This window comes from Euphorbia lathyris, chromosome 7, assembly GCF_963576675.1.
Source record: "Euphorbia lathyris chromosome 7, ddEupLath1.1, whole genome shotgun sequence".
Classification (NCBI taxonomy): Eukaryota; Viridiplantae; Streptophyta; class Magnoliopsida; order Malpighiales; family Euphorbiaceae; genus Euphorbia; species Euphorbia lathyris.
In genome coordinates, this window is record NC_088916.1 from 64,388,168 (window position 1) to 64,406,864 (window position 18,697).

At 36.7% G+C, this 18,697-nt stretch overlaps 1 protein-coding gene across 1 annotated transcript; it reads left to right on the top strand.

Moving 5' to 3' along the window:
- Nucleotides 1-843: 843 nt before the first annotated feature.
- On the top strand, nucleotides 844-6,032 carry LOC136235432 (uncharacterized). Its single transcript, XM_066025098.1, has 9 exons — nucleotides 844-1,000; nucleotides 1,124-1,246; nucleotides 2,570-2,650; nucleotides 2,721-2,809; nucleotides 2,917-2,991; nucleotides 3,711-3,772; nucleotides 3,857-3,913; nucleotides 4,893-5,186; nucleotides 5,684-6,032. Exons 2-9 carry the CDS (start codon nucleotides 1,124-1,126, stop codon nucleotides 5,737-5,739), a joined length of 837 nt encoding a protein of 278 aa, XP_065881170.1. The 5' UTR covers nucleotides 844-1,000; the 3' UTR covers nucleotides 5,740-6,032.
- Nucleotides 6,033-18,697: the final 12,665 nt, after the last annotated feature.

Sequence of the window (18,697 nt, forward strand, 5' to 3'; positions counted from 1 at the left end):
AGGAAGCCGAAAGAATGAAATGTAACAATAGGCGCTTTTTTCTACTAGGCACACCGAACCCTAAAGGGCTCAGTTTTTCCTAGAAAGAGGAGGGAGGAGACATATGTTACCGTAGAAAATAAATGACGACACATAGAATATTAAGAGCCTTCAGATCAAGTAACCATATGCAGTATTAAGAGCCTTCTGATGTAGCAGCTTGTAAAAACCGTTTGCCATTAAGAGCCTTGCCTACTATTAAGAGCCATTAAAGAAAAACCGACTGCCATTAAAGAAAAATTGCCCGTCATTAAAAGAAGGACGTTTCTCAATAGAATAACGTTTTCTAGAAGAAGGAAGATCATTAAGCACTATAAATCGACATATATACATTAACATCACTATCACGAAGTATTCAGTTCTCTCCAACCCTTCTAAATCCTTACTTATTTGGACATTAGAGCGGGTTCAACGGACGCCGATCACTTTCTAGCTTTCTATTCTTTCTGATATGTGATTTGAGGAAGGATTCCGATGACGCTTTACATGCCATGTTATTAACGTCAGTTTAAATAAATTCAGATAATCGATATATCATTTTAAATAAGTTTAGAGACTAATAAAATGCTACGTAACCAATTAATTTTTTTTAAACAAATTAAGAACTCGTCGTAATCAACTTTTGGAAACAAATTAAGGACTCCTCGTATATTAAGCTTTAATATTTTAACTAATTCAGCAATTTTAAGATTTCTTTTAGGACCAATTAAATGTGTATTTAAAAGCTAGGTGTTGGTAGGATAAATTAAAGCGTGTTGAAAACGTGGCAGCATTTAAAGAAGAACCGAGCGTTATCCGGGTTGAACCGGTTATAAATCGGTTTGGTTAGGGCAGTTTTGGGAACTGGGAGTATATAGAACACCAGACTTCTCCGCAAGCAGGTTAGGGCGTAAAAGAAGAAACGAAGCCGTAGAAGAGGGCTCTTTCTTGGCCGAGCATATTTATCTCTTAATTTTCCAAGGTACATGTTGATCAGATCCATTCCAACTTCAGTTCATGTTTCCTTTCGATTCTTCTAGTTTCAAATTTTCTGCCTCAATTTTTCTTACTGATTTTGTTCATGTGTTTGAATTTGTCACTGCAGATGGATCGGTACCAAAGAGTGGAGAAGCCGAAAGCGGATACACCAATTGACGAGAATGAGATTCGTATTACTAGTCAGGGAAGGATGCGCAGTTATATCTCATATGCCATGAGTCTGCTTCAAGTATGTTTCTCTGTTCTAAATTATGTTTTAGTACTCCTTTTTTCTTACTTGAGATTTTAATTTATGTCGGATACGATTTATAAACTGGCGGTGTTTGATTTTATGGTTCTGTATATACATGGAAACTTGAGGCTTAAACTTGGATCTGTGGAGAAGGATTCAAACCTTGTGTGTGATTTTTAGGGAGAAAATTGTAACGTCCTTAAGTTGCCAGGCGCTTGTTAATTATGTTACGGTTGCTTATTTTATGTTTTCTGGTTGTTTTTCTTTCTGTTTGATGTTTATTTGGGAGGTAATTTATTAATTCTTCACCAACTTCCGGCATAAACTCAAATATGTGTAGAGTAGAGATAACATAGTTATTAAAGGCGCATGGTGCACCATAGCAAGCGAGACAAGGCACACTTACAAAAACAAAAATTATAAAACTATAAAACTAACATAAAAATGCAATGAATACTAAATCATGACAATATTAAGCATGAATAAGTTTTAAAATGCAAAATAAATCCCATGTTAGAAATATAAAGTTGAATACTAAATCCTAAGTTCTACTCCTCATCAAAACTCTCCAAATTAATCACTCATGTTGAGTTTGAATTCGCTTGGCTGCTTTGTTTCTGTTTGAATTCGTTTTCTGTGTTTTGTTCTACTAAACTTATTCCTCTTATAATAAGATTTTGTCGCTGCCTCTTCTAATTAATTCAAATGTATAATCTCTCTTCCTTTTTAATATTTGTTTTTTTTTCCCTCATTTTGGACCCTTCACAGAGGGCGAGCCTTGGCGCAACGGTAAACGTTGTTGTCGTGTGACCAAGAGGTCACGGGTTCGAGTCTTAGAAGCGGCCTCTTGCCAAATAAATTGGCAGGGGAAGGCTTGCCCCAGTACACCCTTGTGGTGGGACCCCTCCCCGGACCCTCGCTCAGCGGGGACGCGTAGTGCGACCGGGCCGCCCTTTTTTTTTTTTTTTTGACCCTTCACAACACTTGTTCCATATATGTAACTGTCAAAAAACCCATAAAACTGCCCCTAACTCACCAAGGCGCGCCTTAGTGCGCCTTTGGCAACTGCCCCTTGGCGCACCAGGCGCGCACCATGGCAGTTGCCCCACGCCATGGGGGTGTCATGGCGCTAAGGCCTGCACCTGGTGCGCATGCGCCATAGGCGCACCTTTAATAACTATGAGAGATAAGGGTTGCCTATTGTGCATGTTCCTGTGCTGATAGGTGGAAAATAATTGAAGTATAAAATTATTCGTGGTTCTTGTTTGTTTGATAATTGTCTTTATCGCTGTGATTTTTATTTTTATGCCAATTTTGCAGGAAAAAGGGTCAGACGAAATTGTATTTAAGGCAATGGGAAGAGCCATCAACAAGACTGTTACAATTGTGGAGCTAATCAAGGTATTGTTTGTAATATTACTGAGTTTCATGCTATTCCGATTCTGATGCATGTGTTTCTTCATTGATGCAGAGGAGAATTGTTGGTCTCCATCAGATCACAGCAATTGGATCCACAGACATAACTGATACATGGGAGCCCCTAGAGGAAGGCCTTCTACCGTATGTACATTCCGAGATGAAAACCTCAATGCCTAATATTTTTCTGTTAGAGATCATCATGTGGTATCTGTTGCTACAATTCTGACCTCCTGTTCTTGTCATTGCAGTTTGGAAACCACAAGGCATGTATCGATGATTACAATTACCCTTTCCAAGAAGGAATTGAATACGTCTTCTATTGGGTGAGCTTTAGAATCCTACTATTAAATGTGATGATGTTTTGTTGATAGCAACCTTGTGGTTATTCAAGGCCATTATGCCGTTCTATATTTCTTTTATTTAGATACTATGCTTTATTTCTGTCTTCTGTTTAGCAACATTGCAGCTAAGTAGATAGTGTTCTCGATATTTTATTTTATTTCCCCCCTAATTTTGGGGCACAGCATTTGGAGATATCATAAGCCTTCATTTATACTCAATTGAGCTTATAGTTGCCTCTTTTTGTGCTTTTCCTTTCTTAAAACATACCTCACAAAATTTCCTGATAAATTTGATTTAGAGGAACAAGTTAGATTGCAGTGAGTTGAGTTGAGTTGAAAAGCATCTCTCATCTTTTTTTTTTATCAGAATAGCAGTGTGGTTGTTGGATAATCCCTTCTCCCTTGATTTTTTCCTTTTCAAATTTTTTTTTTTAGTGGTCATACAAGCTGGTTCACCTGGAAATAAATTGAGATGCATATTTGATTTCTTTTTCTTGTTTATAATTATGTTCTATGGGTAATACTTGTTTATTCAGGGTGTCATGAATCATGATATCCTTGTTCATGGAATAGTTCCTCTGTTAGCCAGAACAGAAAAATTAATTCCATTTGGCTAGTATTTCTCTGCACATATAATATGACCAATTGAGTTGGATCTTAATTTTTAGCTATCTCATAACTGATAATGACTACCTTATCAGATACCAACCTCCATTGCCTGCGGAACAGGTGAAGGGCCCCCAAGAATATGATTACGAAGGAGGTGATGCTCATTTACTATCTGAATTTCTACACACATTTCTCTATTCTATGTTTTGCTTTGTTCTAAGTCAATTTTATGATGCAGAGGGCTCACCAAATCGAGGCAGGGGTCGGGGTGGTAGAGGAAGATCAAGAGGCAGAGGTACGTCTGAGTGGTTTTGACACCATTCTTTTGTTTTCGAAATTGAATTGGAGCTTGTGAAATCGGGACTTTAAAATATTTGCCATTAACTTGACCATATATTTTTTTTTTTCCAATGGTTGCTTCGTTCTTGGTTTGTTATTTGAGGCAGTAGAATGCATTAGTTATCAAATGAGATAATGCTGCTGTTGGATTTTTTTTTTTATTCTTAGGGGGTGTTTGGTTAGACAATTTTATAGTAGGGAATGGGAATGGGAATGGGAATGATTCATTTCGTTTCTTAGCGTTTGGTTTTACAATTTTAATCTAGGAATGGGAATCATATTCCATCATCTATGGGAATCATTCATTCCCTCTTCCCTCCCTATCAATCAATTTTCATTCCCATTTCCTTCCAAATTTACCGCACAAAAAAAATGATCCCACGTTTGGTTATATTTCTTTTGGTGCTAGACCCACGTTTATTTTGTTTAGATACACTACTAAACAACTACAAATTGCTTTTAATAACTACCCACATATACATAATAATCGTATATATATATTTTTTTGTACATATGTTATATAAAATATGATTTATTAAATTTATTAAATTATATATTAATATAATATCTTATTATATTATCTAATAAAAAATATATTAGTTTAAAAAAAAAGTTTGTTCCGTTTTAATTCTGATTCCAATTCCGAAATTGAACCAAACAATCTCTTAATAATTGGATTCCAATTCCGAAGTTTGAACCAAACAAAAGAATTAAATAGTCATTCCGATTCTGATTCCGTAGCATTCCGATTCCAATTCCGATTCCGAAGTTTGAACCAAACACTCCCTTAATCTAATGTGTATTATAAAATTTGTGTATAAATGTTATATATTCTAGTTTGATTCCTCAGTAGATGGAAGTGTTGAATGAGGATCATGGTTTTAGGTATTGACGGTTCATGCTGCATTGCACTTATAGATGTTTTCTTCCTTCAGGAAATGGATTTATTGCTGAATATGAAGATGGTGGTTGGGATCGCAGTAGGGGCTATGGTAGGGGTAGGGGCCGAGGAAGAGGACGTGGTTTCCGTGGTCGCGGGAGAGGAGGATATAATGGACCTCATGCTGACATGCAGCAAGATGGAGGCTACAATTATGATGCACCAGCTCAAGGCCGTGGAGGCTACAATTATGATGCACCAGCTCAAGGCCGTGGAGGCTACAATTATGATGCACCACCAGCTCAAGGCCGTGGAGGCTACAATTACGATGCACCAGCTCAAGGCCGTGGTACTTCCCTTTTTCCTCAACTTATGACTTACATTTTTCACATTTATTTTTTATCTGCTGTATATGTTTTTCCAATGGTATGCCTTTTTTAACTATAATTTATCAAAATCGTCCTTGAACAAAATAAGATACATTTAAAATAATTCACAGCAAAAGCCAGCTGTTAATCTGGTGACAGTTTGGTGAGAAGGTGAACTCAAAACTGCAAAAGCTAATGAGATGATTGGAATGATAAATTAAACATCCAAAGAATTTATGTATTCAAATTCGGATGAATTTTCAAGAGATGTTCGAGTAAATATTAATTCCTAAAGGTTATAGAGATAGGATGAATTATGAACTCTCTCACCAGCATTGTGTTACATTAGTTGTTGAGAATTTTTATGAAAATTGGTGGAGGTTGAGTTTTCAGCACCATATGTTCGTTAAAAATGAGATGTATTTCGAATTGGTTAAACATAGTCTCGTAAGATGAACATGATCTGTTTATGTTGCAGGTCGTGGGCGTGGAAGGGGAAATCGTGGAAGGGGTCGTGGATTTAAGGTGTTGTAATGGACTGATCCAGGGAGTTGCATGAAATGGCCCGTTTCTGATTGAATGGAGTGCAGTGTTGTTGATCATGTTTGATGTCTTCTCCAGTATCATCGTTATTATCATATTTTATTCCTTCTTTTTATTGGATTTCTTGGTGCGAACTAGGAGTGTTAACTTTAGGATATATTATCGTGTAGCCCCGTAGACACTAATCTTTGTAGTTTGACATGGTTGGGTTTGAACATTTTAGGTGTAGTTGTGGTGTTTAACAATTGTAATTTTTTTGAGCAGTGGTATTCTTTTATTTTTCAGTTTAAGCTTGCGGATTGGTAGAAGTAAAATTGCAAGTGGTGAAATCTCTTTTAGGTTATTGCTTGTTAGGATAACGAATGACATTGCAATTTCAGTTATACATAAGATTCGGACAAATTATACTGATAAGGGTCTAATTTATTATTGTGGAATGCTGTATTACTTGTGTTACAATTGAGTTCTTTAGCAGTGACAGAATTTCAGTCTGTTGATTCTTTTGAAAAATAGGAAACTGGGTTTTATTTGGTCTAGACTTTTTAATTGTGATGTTTTAACGTGGAGGCTTTTTAAGGTCAATATAAAGATATTAATAGTGTTTTAATTGTGAGAAAAATTGTATGTAATAATACTGGTGGATTGAAGCAAGAAAGTTAAAGAGAAGACATAATTAGCCGTGTTTTGATATTTTTCATAATTCAACTTAATTAATGATCTGTTCCGATTCAATTCCTAACAATATTGCTGTCAAGCGTTGTTTACATTGTGTTCAATAGGACTGCTATAATAACAGACGCAAGTGGTCTTTCTTGCAAGGGTATACGATGTGCCTGTTGAAAATCTAGAGCTATTCATATAGTTGTGTGTTTAGTAAGTTTTCCAGGTATTTTTCGTTCTTTGAAATGGGAAATAGTTTGGATTTGTATCATAAATGTGTCAATATCGGGCAACAAAGAGCATGATTCAAGCCAAAGCAGTACTGACTAAATAGGGGCAGGGTGGGGCAAAGGTACTGAAAGAGAAAGGAGGCGGAAGCAGACGGGGTTGGAGGTGCTGACCAGCTCCCTTCTTCGGAAACAACCCTCTTTTTTGTTGGAACTCAAGGTACCTTTGCCCGTAATCCCTGGATAAATAATTTATTAGTTTTCACATTTTTATGTAATATACTGTTTAGTTTTCATATTAACTCTGTGATGAACGCTTTCCTGAGTAAGACATCCTCCCATGGAAAAAAGACGTTACAACGGTATTTGGTATTTCCTTCATTGCTCTTTTTTCCCTCCTTTGAAGAGAAAAAGTTCAAGACATCGGACCTATCATTTTGTTTATTTTTTTCGATTTTTAACCGAACATATCTTAGCTTTCAGGACAGTCATAGTACGATACAAAATGGTAACGTTACTCTGTTTTTTTTCTGTCTGTCTGTTTATACTAAATATAACGGTTAAAAATCTTAAAAAAATAGACAAAATGACCAAATGGTTAACAGTGACAAAAGATAGATCTTATAATATGTGTCTTAGATAAAAAGGAGAGAACTAATAAATTATTTACCTTTTGGCATTGTTTGGATGAAGTGTAATTAAAGTAAGGTAATGTAATATGGAGTGAGATGTATGAAATAATTTTTGTGCTTGAGTAAGGTAAATACTGATTTAATAATGTAATTATATATAAAATTACTTTGATATAAATAAAATAAAAGACAAATGGTAAGATCCAATCCCACTTTTAAATTAGTTCTAAGATGGAATGATATTAGAGGTGTTGAGTAGTTCTAAGATCCAATCCAACTTTTAAATTAGTTTTTATTCCTCGCTTAGCGAACAGTGCAGCTCATTTGGTAGCGAGGCTTGCCTGTTTCAATGCTAGCGATTTCTTTTCAACAGTGGTGCCGGAATGCCTTGTAAACACCATTGTTATCGATGCAAATCCATCATTTATTTGATCTTCACTTTCTGGTTCAAAAAAAAAAAAAGACAAATGGTAATTTTGGAAGAAAAGGATCAGTACCATAATTCCATATGCTTTTTAATTACACTTCAAAACAAACAAAGTTATCTAATTATATTTACTCTCACTTACTCTCAAATACCATCAACCAAACAATGTCTTAGGTAAATATTAGTCTTATATTTAATCCCATTTTAGATCATGTTTGATTTTTTTTTTTTTTTTTTTTTTACAATTAATGAAAGTGGTTTTCTATTTATTTGACATTTTGAGGATTAAGTTATTATTATTGTGTATTAAAAATAAAAATTTATAACGTAATAAGGTTGTAATTATTATTATCATTTGTGATTTTCATGTAACTTACCCTTCTTAGAATTGTAAGACCATCAAGTTTGTGTCGACAATAGAATTTATAGAAATTATAACACGATCCATTTAACACGATTATCATTTTTATTATAATTATATAATATATAAACATGTGGAATATATAGATCATGTTATCGATGTTATGTTTTTTAACCTTAGATAAATTTTTTATCTCGGAAAGCATTGACAATTGAAAGACTTAACATTGAGTTTGTACTTGGATTTCTTTTTAGACGCAAGACATGTTGGATTTACCAGCAGTAATTGTTTAAATTTATAGGTGAGCCTAGGATTTAGTTTTGGAAAGACATGACCCTTCAATCCTAGTTTGATCATGGGGTATTAGGAGAGGATATTTTCACCCCGAAGTCTCACTGTGCTGTTTGATAAAACTGAAAATTAAGTGCTGAAAAAATAAGTACTTTGAAACCTAAGTGCTGAAAATATTGAGTAATATAATTATTATAAAAATATTAGTTGATAATGTTTAACTTAAAATATTAAGTTAAATATTTTAACTTATCAAAATAAGTGTTTTTTTAACTTAATTTACTAATTTAAGTGGCAGAGAAATAATTGTTATCAAACGTACTTAAATTAACATTTTAATTTAAGTCATTAAGTAGGTTATCAAACAAGACCTTAGCTGAGGTTGTAGAGAATTAATAACATAACATAATACAATTTCAATTTTTTTTTTTCCCAGCGTGATATTATATTTTAGTTACCTTGAATATGTTAACATTCAACTAGGATTTTTTTTTTTTTGTTGTTGTTTACAAGACGAGTTGAGTTCAAAGCCTAAAAGTTGAAAAAGAAACAATGGATTCGATGAGGGAAAAAGAGTTTCTGCATTGATAGACAAAAAGAAAATCTTGAATGTGTGACATACTATTTTCGTGATGATTTAAAAAAGTAAATAATTTATTAGTCTTTAACTTTTTACTTAACAGTAATCTTTTGTCAATATTAACCATTTGGTCATTCTGTCTATTTTTTTTAGATTTTTAACCGTTATCTTTTGTATAAACAGACAGACAGAAAATAACAGAGTAATATGATCATTTTGTATTGTATTATAACGGTCCTGAAAGCTAAGATATTTTCGGTTAAAAATCTAAAAAAAATAGACAAAATGAATAAAGAGTTAATATTGACAAAACATAAGTTTCTTATAATGTGCTTTTTAAAATAGAGGGATTAAACAGTGTGTTATATAAAAAGTTGGAGAATAATAAACTATTTACCCTTTAAAAAAAGTTTTTTTAATGTTTGCTATCGAATTAGGAACACAATTCTCTTCATGCCAAGTACGAAGTAGTTTTACAACTTTCAATTTGTATTTTTTTTTTGATAGGGAATGCTAATATTTCATTAAATCATGAAATTGTAAGTACACGATGAAACCAGTAAGGAATAAAACCTTACACATATAGGCTAAGTCTAATACATAGTCCACTAGGGTAAGAAAATGACTATTAAAAGCAAAAACATGACTATTAAAAGCAAAAAAAAGTCATTAAAGGTACATTAAACAAAGACAACATTTGAAACATATATAGATCGTAACTCCAAATTCGCCGCAAAGCAACTGTAGTACAATCTCCAGAATTTGAACCATTCTGAACTTTCGGATCTAGGTCATTTCTTTTGCAACCATGTAGATCCAGTGATCTACGTATAAGATCTACCGTTTCTGTTCTTGCTAACACAGAAAAGGTTACCAAAACTGAGAATTTAACCAACAGGTGCAGTTCAACCGGATCCAGAAGCACGATGAAATATATATGATCCAACTAACGAAACTGACCCAAAACAAAAGGAAAACAAACACGAAAACGGAAAAAAGAAACGGTGGGAGGAGGAAGAAAGAAGACAAGCTTCCTCCTCCCTCCTCAACTAAACAGCAGCAACAAGGAAGGAAGAGGAGGAGGAAAACCAGTGGTTTAGGAGAGGTGGGGAAAGAGAAGTAGAAAAACAGAGAAAGGCAGTGGGAGGCTGTGGTTGTGGGTGTAGATCTAGAGAGAAGAGCACCAAAACACAAAGCTCTTCAATTTGTATTGATTTAGTTCGTAGGGTTGCAAATTATTAATATAAACAGTGACAGACTCAAAATTTATTAACATGGGACTGCTTGTGGTGGTTTTTTATTATTATATAATTTATGGTGTTAAATTGGTGATTTTATATAAAAAATTAAAATCTTGTATATAGTTTCAGCGTTTTTCGACGATCAGTGAGTGCTCAAGTCTTTCTAGCTCTTCCCTAGATCCGTCCTTCGTGATAAACATGTATCTCATCATACTATATAGGGTAATTTACAAAATTAGACATTAGGAGAAGTTCATTTATATTTGTAGACTCATTTAAACATATGCTATCAAACTAGACTATTCCAATATATTTTTTCAAAAATACCTTACAAACCTTTCATTTTCTTCAACCTCTTCTTTTTCTCCTACAATGATGAGTTACACATAATGGTAACCCAACCTATAGATTAGAGATTCCAAAAAATAAATTCAATGGGTAACAACAAATTATGATGTAATAGGAGTTAGATCATGCATTTCGAAGCATGAATTTCCTGAAGGGATATTAGGTTGAGGTAATAGAAACTCTTAATGAGATATACACTCCATTTTAAGTGAAGTACATAACTTCATGAGTATTTCTGACAGACTCACCAATGTGAATGTGGAAGTGGGTCCGCTTTCTATGAGTTTACGACAAAACACTAAAGCATTCACTATATCGGGATAGATGTATGTCTATAAATGCATGACCTACTTGAATTGTACTTTGAAAAGTTTTGACGTGGTATAATGTCAGAGATAGAGTTCAAGTCACTCTAGTATAATATGAATTATATTTACTATGTAAGGGTTCAAATCGAAAGATACCTTTATTTATGCTCGATCATATATTACTACTCAGTACAATGTTTTTAAAAATTCAAGTGGGGGATTGTTGAGATAGTCCTAAAAATTTGAATTTTCATTGAGACAAAAACAACCTTAAGATTTACTTGAGTCATCCAAAAGGATATAGATAGTGTAAAACATCCCACATTGGAAAATTGTCACTTGTATAAAGAGCGCCCTCACACTCTTGTGTGTCCCAAGGGGTATCTCACTTTTATGAAATGATGAGGACATACATGATGCTCGTGCGCATGCCGCCGTCCGTCCGAGTTTGGTTGGGTTGCTGTGGTATGGACACTTAATTTTTGAGAAAATTTTGTTATTTATTTAATTAAAATTTTTGGAAATCATTTTAATTAAATAAATTATTTTTTCAATAACTATTTTATTAAGCTAAATTGGTCTCTAGACTTGGTCTCAACTAACTACCACTATCCCGCTATTGCTCCACTTGACTAGTATAAAAAAAGGCTTCTTTTTCAGTTATAAATAGTTTTAATTTTCATATTTTTTTAATACACTGTATTTTTTCATAAACTACTGTTTCAACTAAGATATTGTTCTGGGTATATGTATTACACCGATTCTGAACTGTGCAATTCAGAATCGTACTTCTCCTTTATCTAATATGTTTTATCTTGGAGGAGGCTTATATTTCAAACTGCTTGCACAATTTAGAGGTAGTGTCGCGAATGTTTTAAAGAGACCGCGACTCAACCTATGTTAATGTGTTCTGTAACTTTGTCTTTTCTGTATTTGTGCTTCAACAACCAAGGATGATTTCCTTTTTTGTCCATATGACACGTTGATTGCAGAAGGGATGAGCCTTACGAAAGCCTCGAGTTGGCTAAAAGAGAGAGGCATAAGTCAGTGGCGGACGCAGCCTGGCGCCTGGGGCGTCGACGCTGCCTCTAGAAAAGATATAGGTGAGGCAAATTAGCCCCCCAATTTTTACAGCAGCCATGGCTGGCTGCTATAGCTGCTGCTTTCATTCTCCTTCTCAACAGGGAAGGAGAAGGGGATTAGGATTGTGCCCATCCCAATGGGCTGGACACTTATAATTTGACCCTTTACCAAAACGATGTCGTTTTGGTAAAGGGCTACAAAACTAAAAGATACAAATTGTTCATGTTTCCGCTTTTCTCCATTTTTTTTTGAAAAATATATTTTTAGTCCTTTTTTTTATACTTTTTCCTTCTCAATCTTCTAACACTATCAATCAATAAGTTTTTCTTCTCCCATTTTCTCATTTATCTTAATTAATTTAGGTTTTAAATAAATTAGATTTGTTTTATTTAGATTTTGGGTTGAACTAATTTAGAAATTTTAATTTAGGTTGTATTAACTTTATAATTAAGGGGTTTTGATTTGGGGTTCTAATTTGGAGATTTAATTTAGGTGTTTTGATTAGATTGTGACTTACCTTAATTTGATTTTAGGGCTTTGATTTAGGAGTTTAATTAAGAGTTTTCTTATTTATGGGTTTAAATAAGGGATTTTGATTGGATTGTTTTAATTTGAGGATTTAATTAAGATTTGATTTGAGGGTTTTAATTTGAGGATTTAATTAGGAGTTTTGATTTGGGGATTTAATTTAGGTTCTTGAACTTGTTAGTTTAGGTCCTTTAACTTGTTTTATTATGGTTTCATATTTTACATGAAGACCATGGCAGCGCCTCTTCCCTGACCTACATCCATGGCGACATCGTCTTCTCCGGCTAGCGGCAACTCGCCGTTTGCCATTGCTCACCTTTTCGACAGGAAATCGTTCACACAGTTCTCAGTTAGCCATTCGCCCCCTATACAAAAAACCTCTTTCGCCGATACCGTTAGAGGAGGTAGTGGGAACACCACGATTCCGGCTCTATCGCAGCCGCTGATATCTGAGGAGGGGGGATTCAAGGCTGTCCGGATCCCTCAGGATATCTATGAAGAGAGAATTAAGGCAGTTCAACACTCGGTTATTGGTTGTGTCACGCTAAATAAAGGTGAACGACCATGGAGACATGCTGAGCTCAAGCAGAAGATGAATAAGGTCTGGAATCGAAACCTCGACTGGCAACTGATATCCCTGGGAAAGGATTTTATCAAATCATCATGCCAAATGAAAAAGCCCTGCAATCTATCTGGGGGCTAGGGGCCATTGCTCTGAAACCTGGCGTCATTCGATTCTCTCCGTGGACTCCGGGATTCAGACCCGATCTGCACAAGAACACCTCTGCTCAGGTATGGGTTCGTATCTATAATTTGCCTTGGGAATTCTGGGATACCAGGATCATTGCTAGCATAGCAAGGGCGGTGGGAGTCCCAATTTGGTTTGATCAGAATATTGTAAATGGCGAATTTGGTCATTATGCCAGAGTTTTGGTTGATATTGACCTGTCTCGTGAAATTCAATCTGAGCTTCGGCTTGACACTAATAATCATAAACAGTGGGTCTATGTTGAATATGAGAACCTTCCGGCTGTATGCAGCTCATGTTCCTCCATTGGTCACACGCATGCTCAGTGTCGTCACAATGGTAATGTTGTAAACCGTTCGACCTCAAAAAGCAGTAAGCAGGGGAAATCTAATGAAGGTCCCAAATCCTCCTCGGATGGCTTGGCCAACGAAAAGCAGTCGACGGGTGATTTTCATAATGCATATGTGTTGAATAAAGCTGAAAATGACAGCTCGGACAACCCTCTACAGATAGTACTACATAATTCCGCTAATAAAGGGAAGGACGTGATGTAAGGGAGAGCTGATGCTAAGGTGTCGATAGAAACCAATGCTCTGCAAGCTGACAATGGAGCTGAAGGTTCTGAACCAAATCGGACAGAAAACTCATATGAGGTAAATTTCCTATCTGAATCTACTGAGTGGAATGAACACATGCGTAGATTAATTAATAGAAACAGCAGCTCTGAATTTGCTTATGCCGCTGAAGGAAGTCAGTGGATCACCTCCAGAAAAAAATCAAAGGCTAAATCTGTCGACTCCCGTCTAAAGGGAAGGAATCGATTGAATAGGTCTTATACATGATCTATTTGTATTGGAACTGTAGGGGGATCCAAAACTTGGGTACCCAAAGGGCGTTAAAGCTCTTATGTAATACTAATCACCCGGATTTTGTCTGCTTATCGGAACCTATGGTGGATTTTGATAGTATTTCTGATCTCTTTTGGAGTTCTCTTGGACTTCAACTCATTGGCAAGAATGAATGCAATTCTATTTGGGTTTTCTGCAAATTTGGAATCTTTAACTGCTGTGATATTCTTAACAACCATGAGCAACACATCTCGCTGATTTACAGTCTGGGCTCCCAAAATATTCAACTTTCCTTTGTTTATGGGAATAACAGGGCTGATAGGCGTCGACTTCTTTGGAACTCAATTGTTGAGATGGGAGAGAATGCAAGTAGAGTTGTGATGGGCGACTTTAATGCAGTTAAATGGGCTCATGAGAAAATTGGCAGACCTCCTTCTCTTAGAAGCTGCCAGGACTTCAGAGACTTCATTAGAACAGCAGGACTGACGAAGGTAGAGAGCTATGGTTTGCAATTTACCTGGTCAAATGGAAGAATGGGTTCTGATCATGTAGAATGTAAGCTAGACAGAGCTCTGGTCAATGAAGATTTTATTGACAGTTGGGACAGAATTCTTTGATTGGCTCTTCCTAGGACTAAATCAGATCACTGTCCAATTCTTCTCTCCTGCTCTAATGGAGCTGCTCGTAGGGGAAGATTTCGTTTTTATTCCATGTGGACCACTCATGAATCCCTGCGCAATCTTGTCTCTGATCACTGGTCCTCCTGCACTCTTTCGCTGCCTCCTACCCAGCTGCTCTGCCACAAGATCAAAACTCTTCGTCCTAAGATCAGAGCTTGGAATACTGAAGTCTTTGGGAGAGTTGAAAATAATATTGCTGCTGCTTTAAAAAAGTTAGAGGAAGTTCAGGCTATCATCTCTAGTGACGGTCTTAGTGACATTCGTATTGTTCAGGAGGATGAAGCTCAGAAGGATATTGAACTACAACTACTCAGGCAAGAGATGCTCCTCAGAGACAAAAGCAGAGAAAAATGGCTACTTGCTGGGGACAGAAACTCTGCCTTCTTCCACCGATCAGCAAAAATTAGGAAGGTACTCTCCTCACTTGATAGCCTTCTCATTGACAGCACTATTGTGAATGACAAAGATGTGATTGCACAACATGTTATCAATTACTATGAATCACTCTTTACTGGTGGTATAAGACAGATTAATTATGATGCAGTTAATGCTGTCATCCCCTGCAATGTAACCGAAGCAGATAATGAGGATCTCACCAGACGACCCAGTGCTTCTGAGATTCATGATGTAGTGTTCAGTATGAATAAGGATAGTTCACCTGGGCCAGATGGATTTGGAGGGATATTTTACCAACACTACTGGGATATTGTAGGTCCCGATGTTTGCAGGATGGTGCTCAGCTTCTTTGATATCGGCTACATGCTTCCTGGAATGAACTCAAGCATTATTTCTCTTATTCCAAAGGCTGAAGGTGCTAATGAGATTCATCAATTCAGACCAATCGCAATGGGGAATTCCAATTACAAGATTATCTCCAGAATCTTATCAAGCAGAATTGTGCCGATTGTAGCTAGAATCACATCTGATAATCAGTTTGGATTCATATCTGGCAGAAGCATTCATCAGTGCATCGCAGCGGCTTCTGAGGGAGTCAACTTGCTAAAAAAGAAATGCTTTGGGGGCAACATGGCATTGAAAATTGATATCAGAAAGGCCTTTGACACCTTAGACTGGAATTTTCTGTTAGCTGTGCTTGATTCCTTTGGCTTCTCTTTAAAGTTCAGGAACTGGATTTTGGAGATTCTTAGATCTGCTAGAATGTCAGTCTCGATTTGAGGTGATATCAAAGGCTTCTTTAGCTGTTCCTGTGGAGTCAGGCAGGGTGACCCTCTCTCCTCCACTCTCTTTGGACTGGCTGAGGACTTCCTGGGTAGATGGATCACCAAACTGTCAGAAGAAGGACGCTTTAACCCTATGCGATATACCAAAAATGAGATCTTCCCCTCTCATCTCCTCTACGCTGATGACATGATGCTATTCTACAGCGCTTCGCTGAAAAATATGAGATGTATAAAAGAAATATTTGATTTCTATGAAACAATGTCTGGGCAGGCGGTTAACTGGGAAAAATCTCAAGCTATCTTCGGCAATTATATCCCTCTGTCAAGGAAGACTCGCATGGCTGACACTTAGGCATCAAGGCGGTATCTCTTCCATTTAATTACCTCGGTGTGCCGCTATTCCAAGGAGCTCCCCGGACCCGGTATTTACAACCGCTTATTGACAAATTTCTCAATCGGTTCAGCCGTTGGAGAGGTCAGTGTCTTTCAATTGCTGGAAGGCTTACATTAATCAAATCATCTTTGACTGGTGCCCTGGTGCATTCATTCATGATATACAAATGGCCTCATGACTTAATTATGAGAATCAACAAGGCTATTCATAACTTTTTATGGACTGGGGATAAGGATAAACGAAAATTTATCACGGTTCCGTGGAACAGATGCTGTATGAATACTGGACATGGTGGTCTTGGCATTAAGGATCTGAAATTGTTCAACTTAGCACTGATTACTAAGCTCTGTTGGGAATTAGTGCAGGGGCATGGATTCATCATTAACCTGCTTAAATCTAGATTCTTGGAAGTCTCAGGCCTGGCGAAGCGTTTCATTAGCAGCTCTACGATTTGGTGTTCAGTAAGGGCTATGTATGACACTATCACGAGAGATATGGTTTGGTGGTTTAGGGAAGGCTCAAACTTGAATTTTTGGACTGCTCGCTGGATCTCCCCTGCCATCGCGGATTAGCTAAACATCCCGATGAAATTGCAACTTAAACTCTTCAAGCCTCTAAGTGAATACCGTGATAATGGTAGATGGATTAATTTGGATTCCCTTCCTGTTCTCGTTCAGGATAATATCAGCCAAGTCGAAAGATTTGGTGCCGTGGACTGCTGCATTTGGCAACCTTCGGATTCTAAAAATCTCTCGACCAAGGAGGTCTACTGTAATCTAATCTAGGGAGAATCGGTTGACTGGAGTAGGATGTTATGGAACTCGTTCCTCCCCCCTCGAAGAGCTCTCACCTGCTGGTTGTTAATTCATGGTGGTATTGCGGTTCAAAGTAAATTATAATCCCGAGGTTTCAGTTTGGCGCAAAGGTGCGAGCTGTGCAAGGAAAATGAAGAATCATTAGAGCATCTGTTCTTCAATTACAGAATTTCTGCAACTCTATGGAGACTTGTCTGCTGTGATAATTCGGTAAGATGTCCGATTTTCTCCTTGGTGGATTTTTGCAATCAGATAAGTAATGCAAGAATAAGTTATAGTTGCAGAAACCGTTGGATATTCTCGGCTGCTACATGCGTATGGTATATATGGTATATCAGGAACAGAGCGATATTTGAGCAAGACCTCCCTTCAATCCAAATGATTTGTTACAGGCTACTGATGTTTATTCGAGAATCGGCGATGTCCCCGGTAGCTACAGCACGCCCCCCGCTTGCTCCTAATATCAGAATTGTGCGCTGGATCCCTCCTCTGTGAAACTGGATAAAAATTAACACGGATGGTGCCTCGAACCCCAACGGTCGAGCTGGTGCTAGTGCAATATTTAGAAACCATCGGGGATTTGTCACTGGTTGTTTTGCGGCTCCTCTACATAGCTCGTCGGCTCTTATTACAGAATTGCAAGCCATTATAATGTCGGTACATGAAGCTTTGAGCAGAAACTGGAGATTGCTATGGATTGAATCGGACTCCAGTCATGCTGTTAACCTCCTCAACAATCTCTCCAGTGATGTTCCCTGGCGAATCAGAAAAGATTGGCAATCCTGTCTGCAGAAGCTCTCAAGTATGTCTTGGAAAGCATCTCACATCTTCAGGGAAGGCAATCAAGCTGCTGATCGGCTAGCACTCATTGGACTATCAGCTACCTCTAAGCTGTGGTGGACATCTGCTCCGCCCCCCTGCCAGAGCTTCGTTTTTGATGATATATGTAATGTAGCTCACGTTCGCTTTAAGTGAACCTTCTTTGTTCTTTACCTTTTTCTTTCTCTTTCTCTCCCTATGTATTCTTTCTTCTTTTTATTAATAATATTCGGGTTGCAGGCAGTGCTAGGGGTGCCAGCCTAGCTGGGATGTCCGGCCAGCCTGCGCGTCCCAACCTTTAGTTAAAAAAAAAACTTGTTTTATTATATTTTTATGGTAGGTTCGTTAACTTGTTTTTTTTATTAGGTTTTTAAGAAGAAGCCATTTATCGGAAATATAGTATATGTAACAAGTACTTTTTAGCATTTACAATAGGATTAAAATTTTATATAGTTATATTCCCCCAAAAAAAATTTATATAGTTTGATTTTAATTTTTATACATGATTTTCTTTTCTTCTAATGTTGGGTTAAAATTAGTCCCCCTATTCGGAAATCTTGCGTCCGCCACTGGGCATAAGGATTACTTGGTGGAATCCGATTCACAAATTCTAATTAAGCTTGTTGAGTATCAAGTTGAATTAATTTCTTTTATTTAGTTTAGTTGTTCAAGATTGTAAGGCTCACCTTTCAGGAGTTGGTTATAATTATTCAATCCTCTTTGTTAAACAGTCTACGAATCATACTTCTCATTTGCTAGCTAGAGAAGTAGATTCGTG

Excerpts from the sequence above, each read along its gene's own strand:
- LOC136235432 (XM_066025098.1), top strand. The coding sequence starts at position 1,124 with ATGGATCGGTACCAAAGAGTGGAGAAGCCGAAAGCGGATACACCAATT. Across the intron at positions 2,810-2,916 it reads CTAGAGGAAGGCCTTCTACC|TTTGGAAACCACAAGGCATG; the intron begins GTATGTACATTC and ends TTGTCATTGCAG. Across the intron at positions 2,992-3,710 it reads TTGAATACGTCTTCTATTGG|ATACCAACCTCCATTGCCTG; the intron begins GTGAGCTTTAGA and ends CTACCTTATCAG.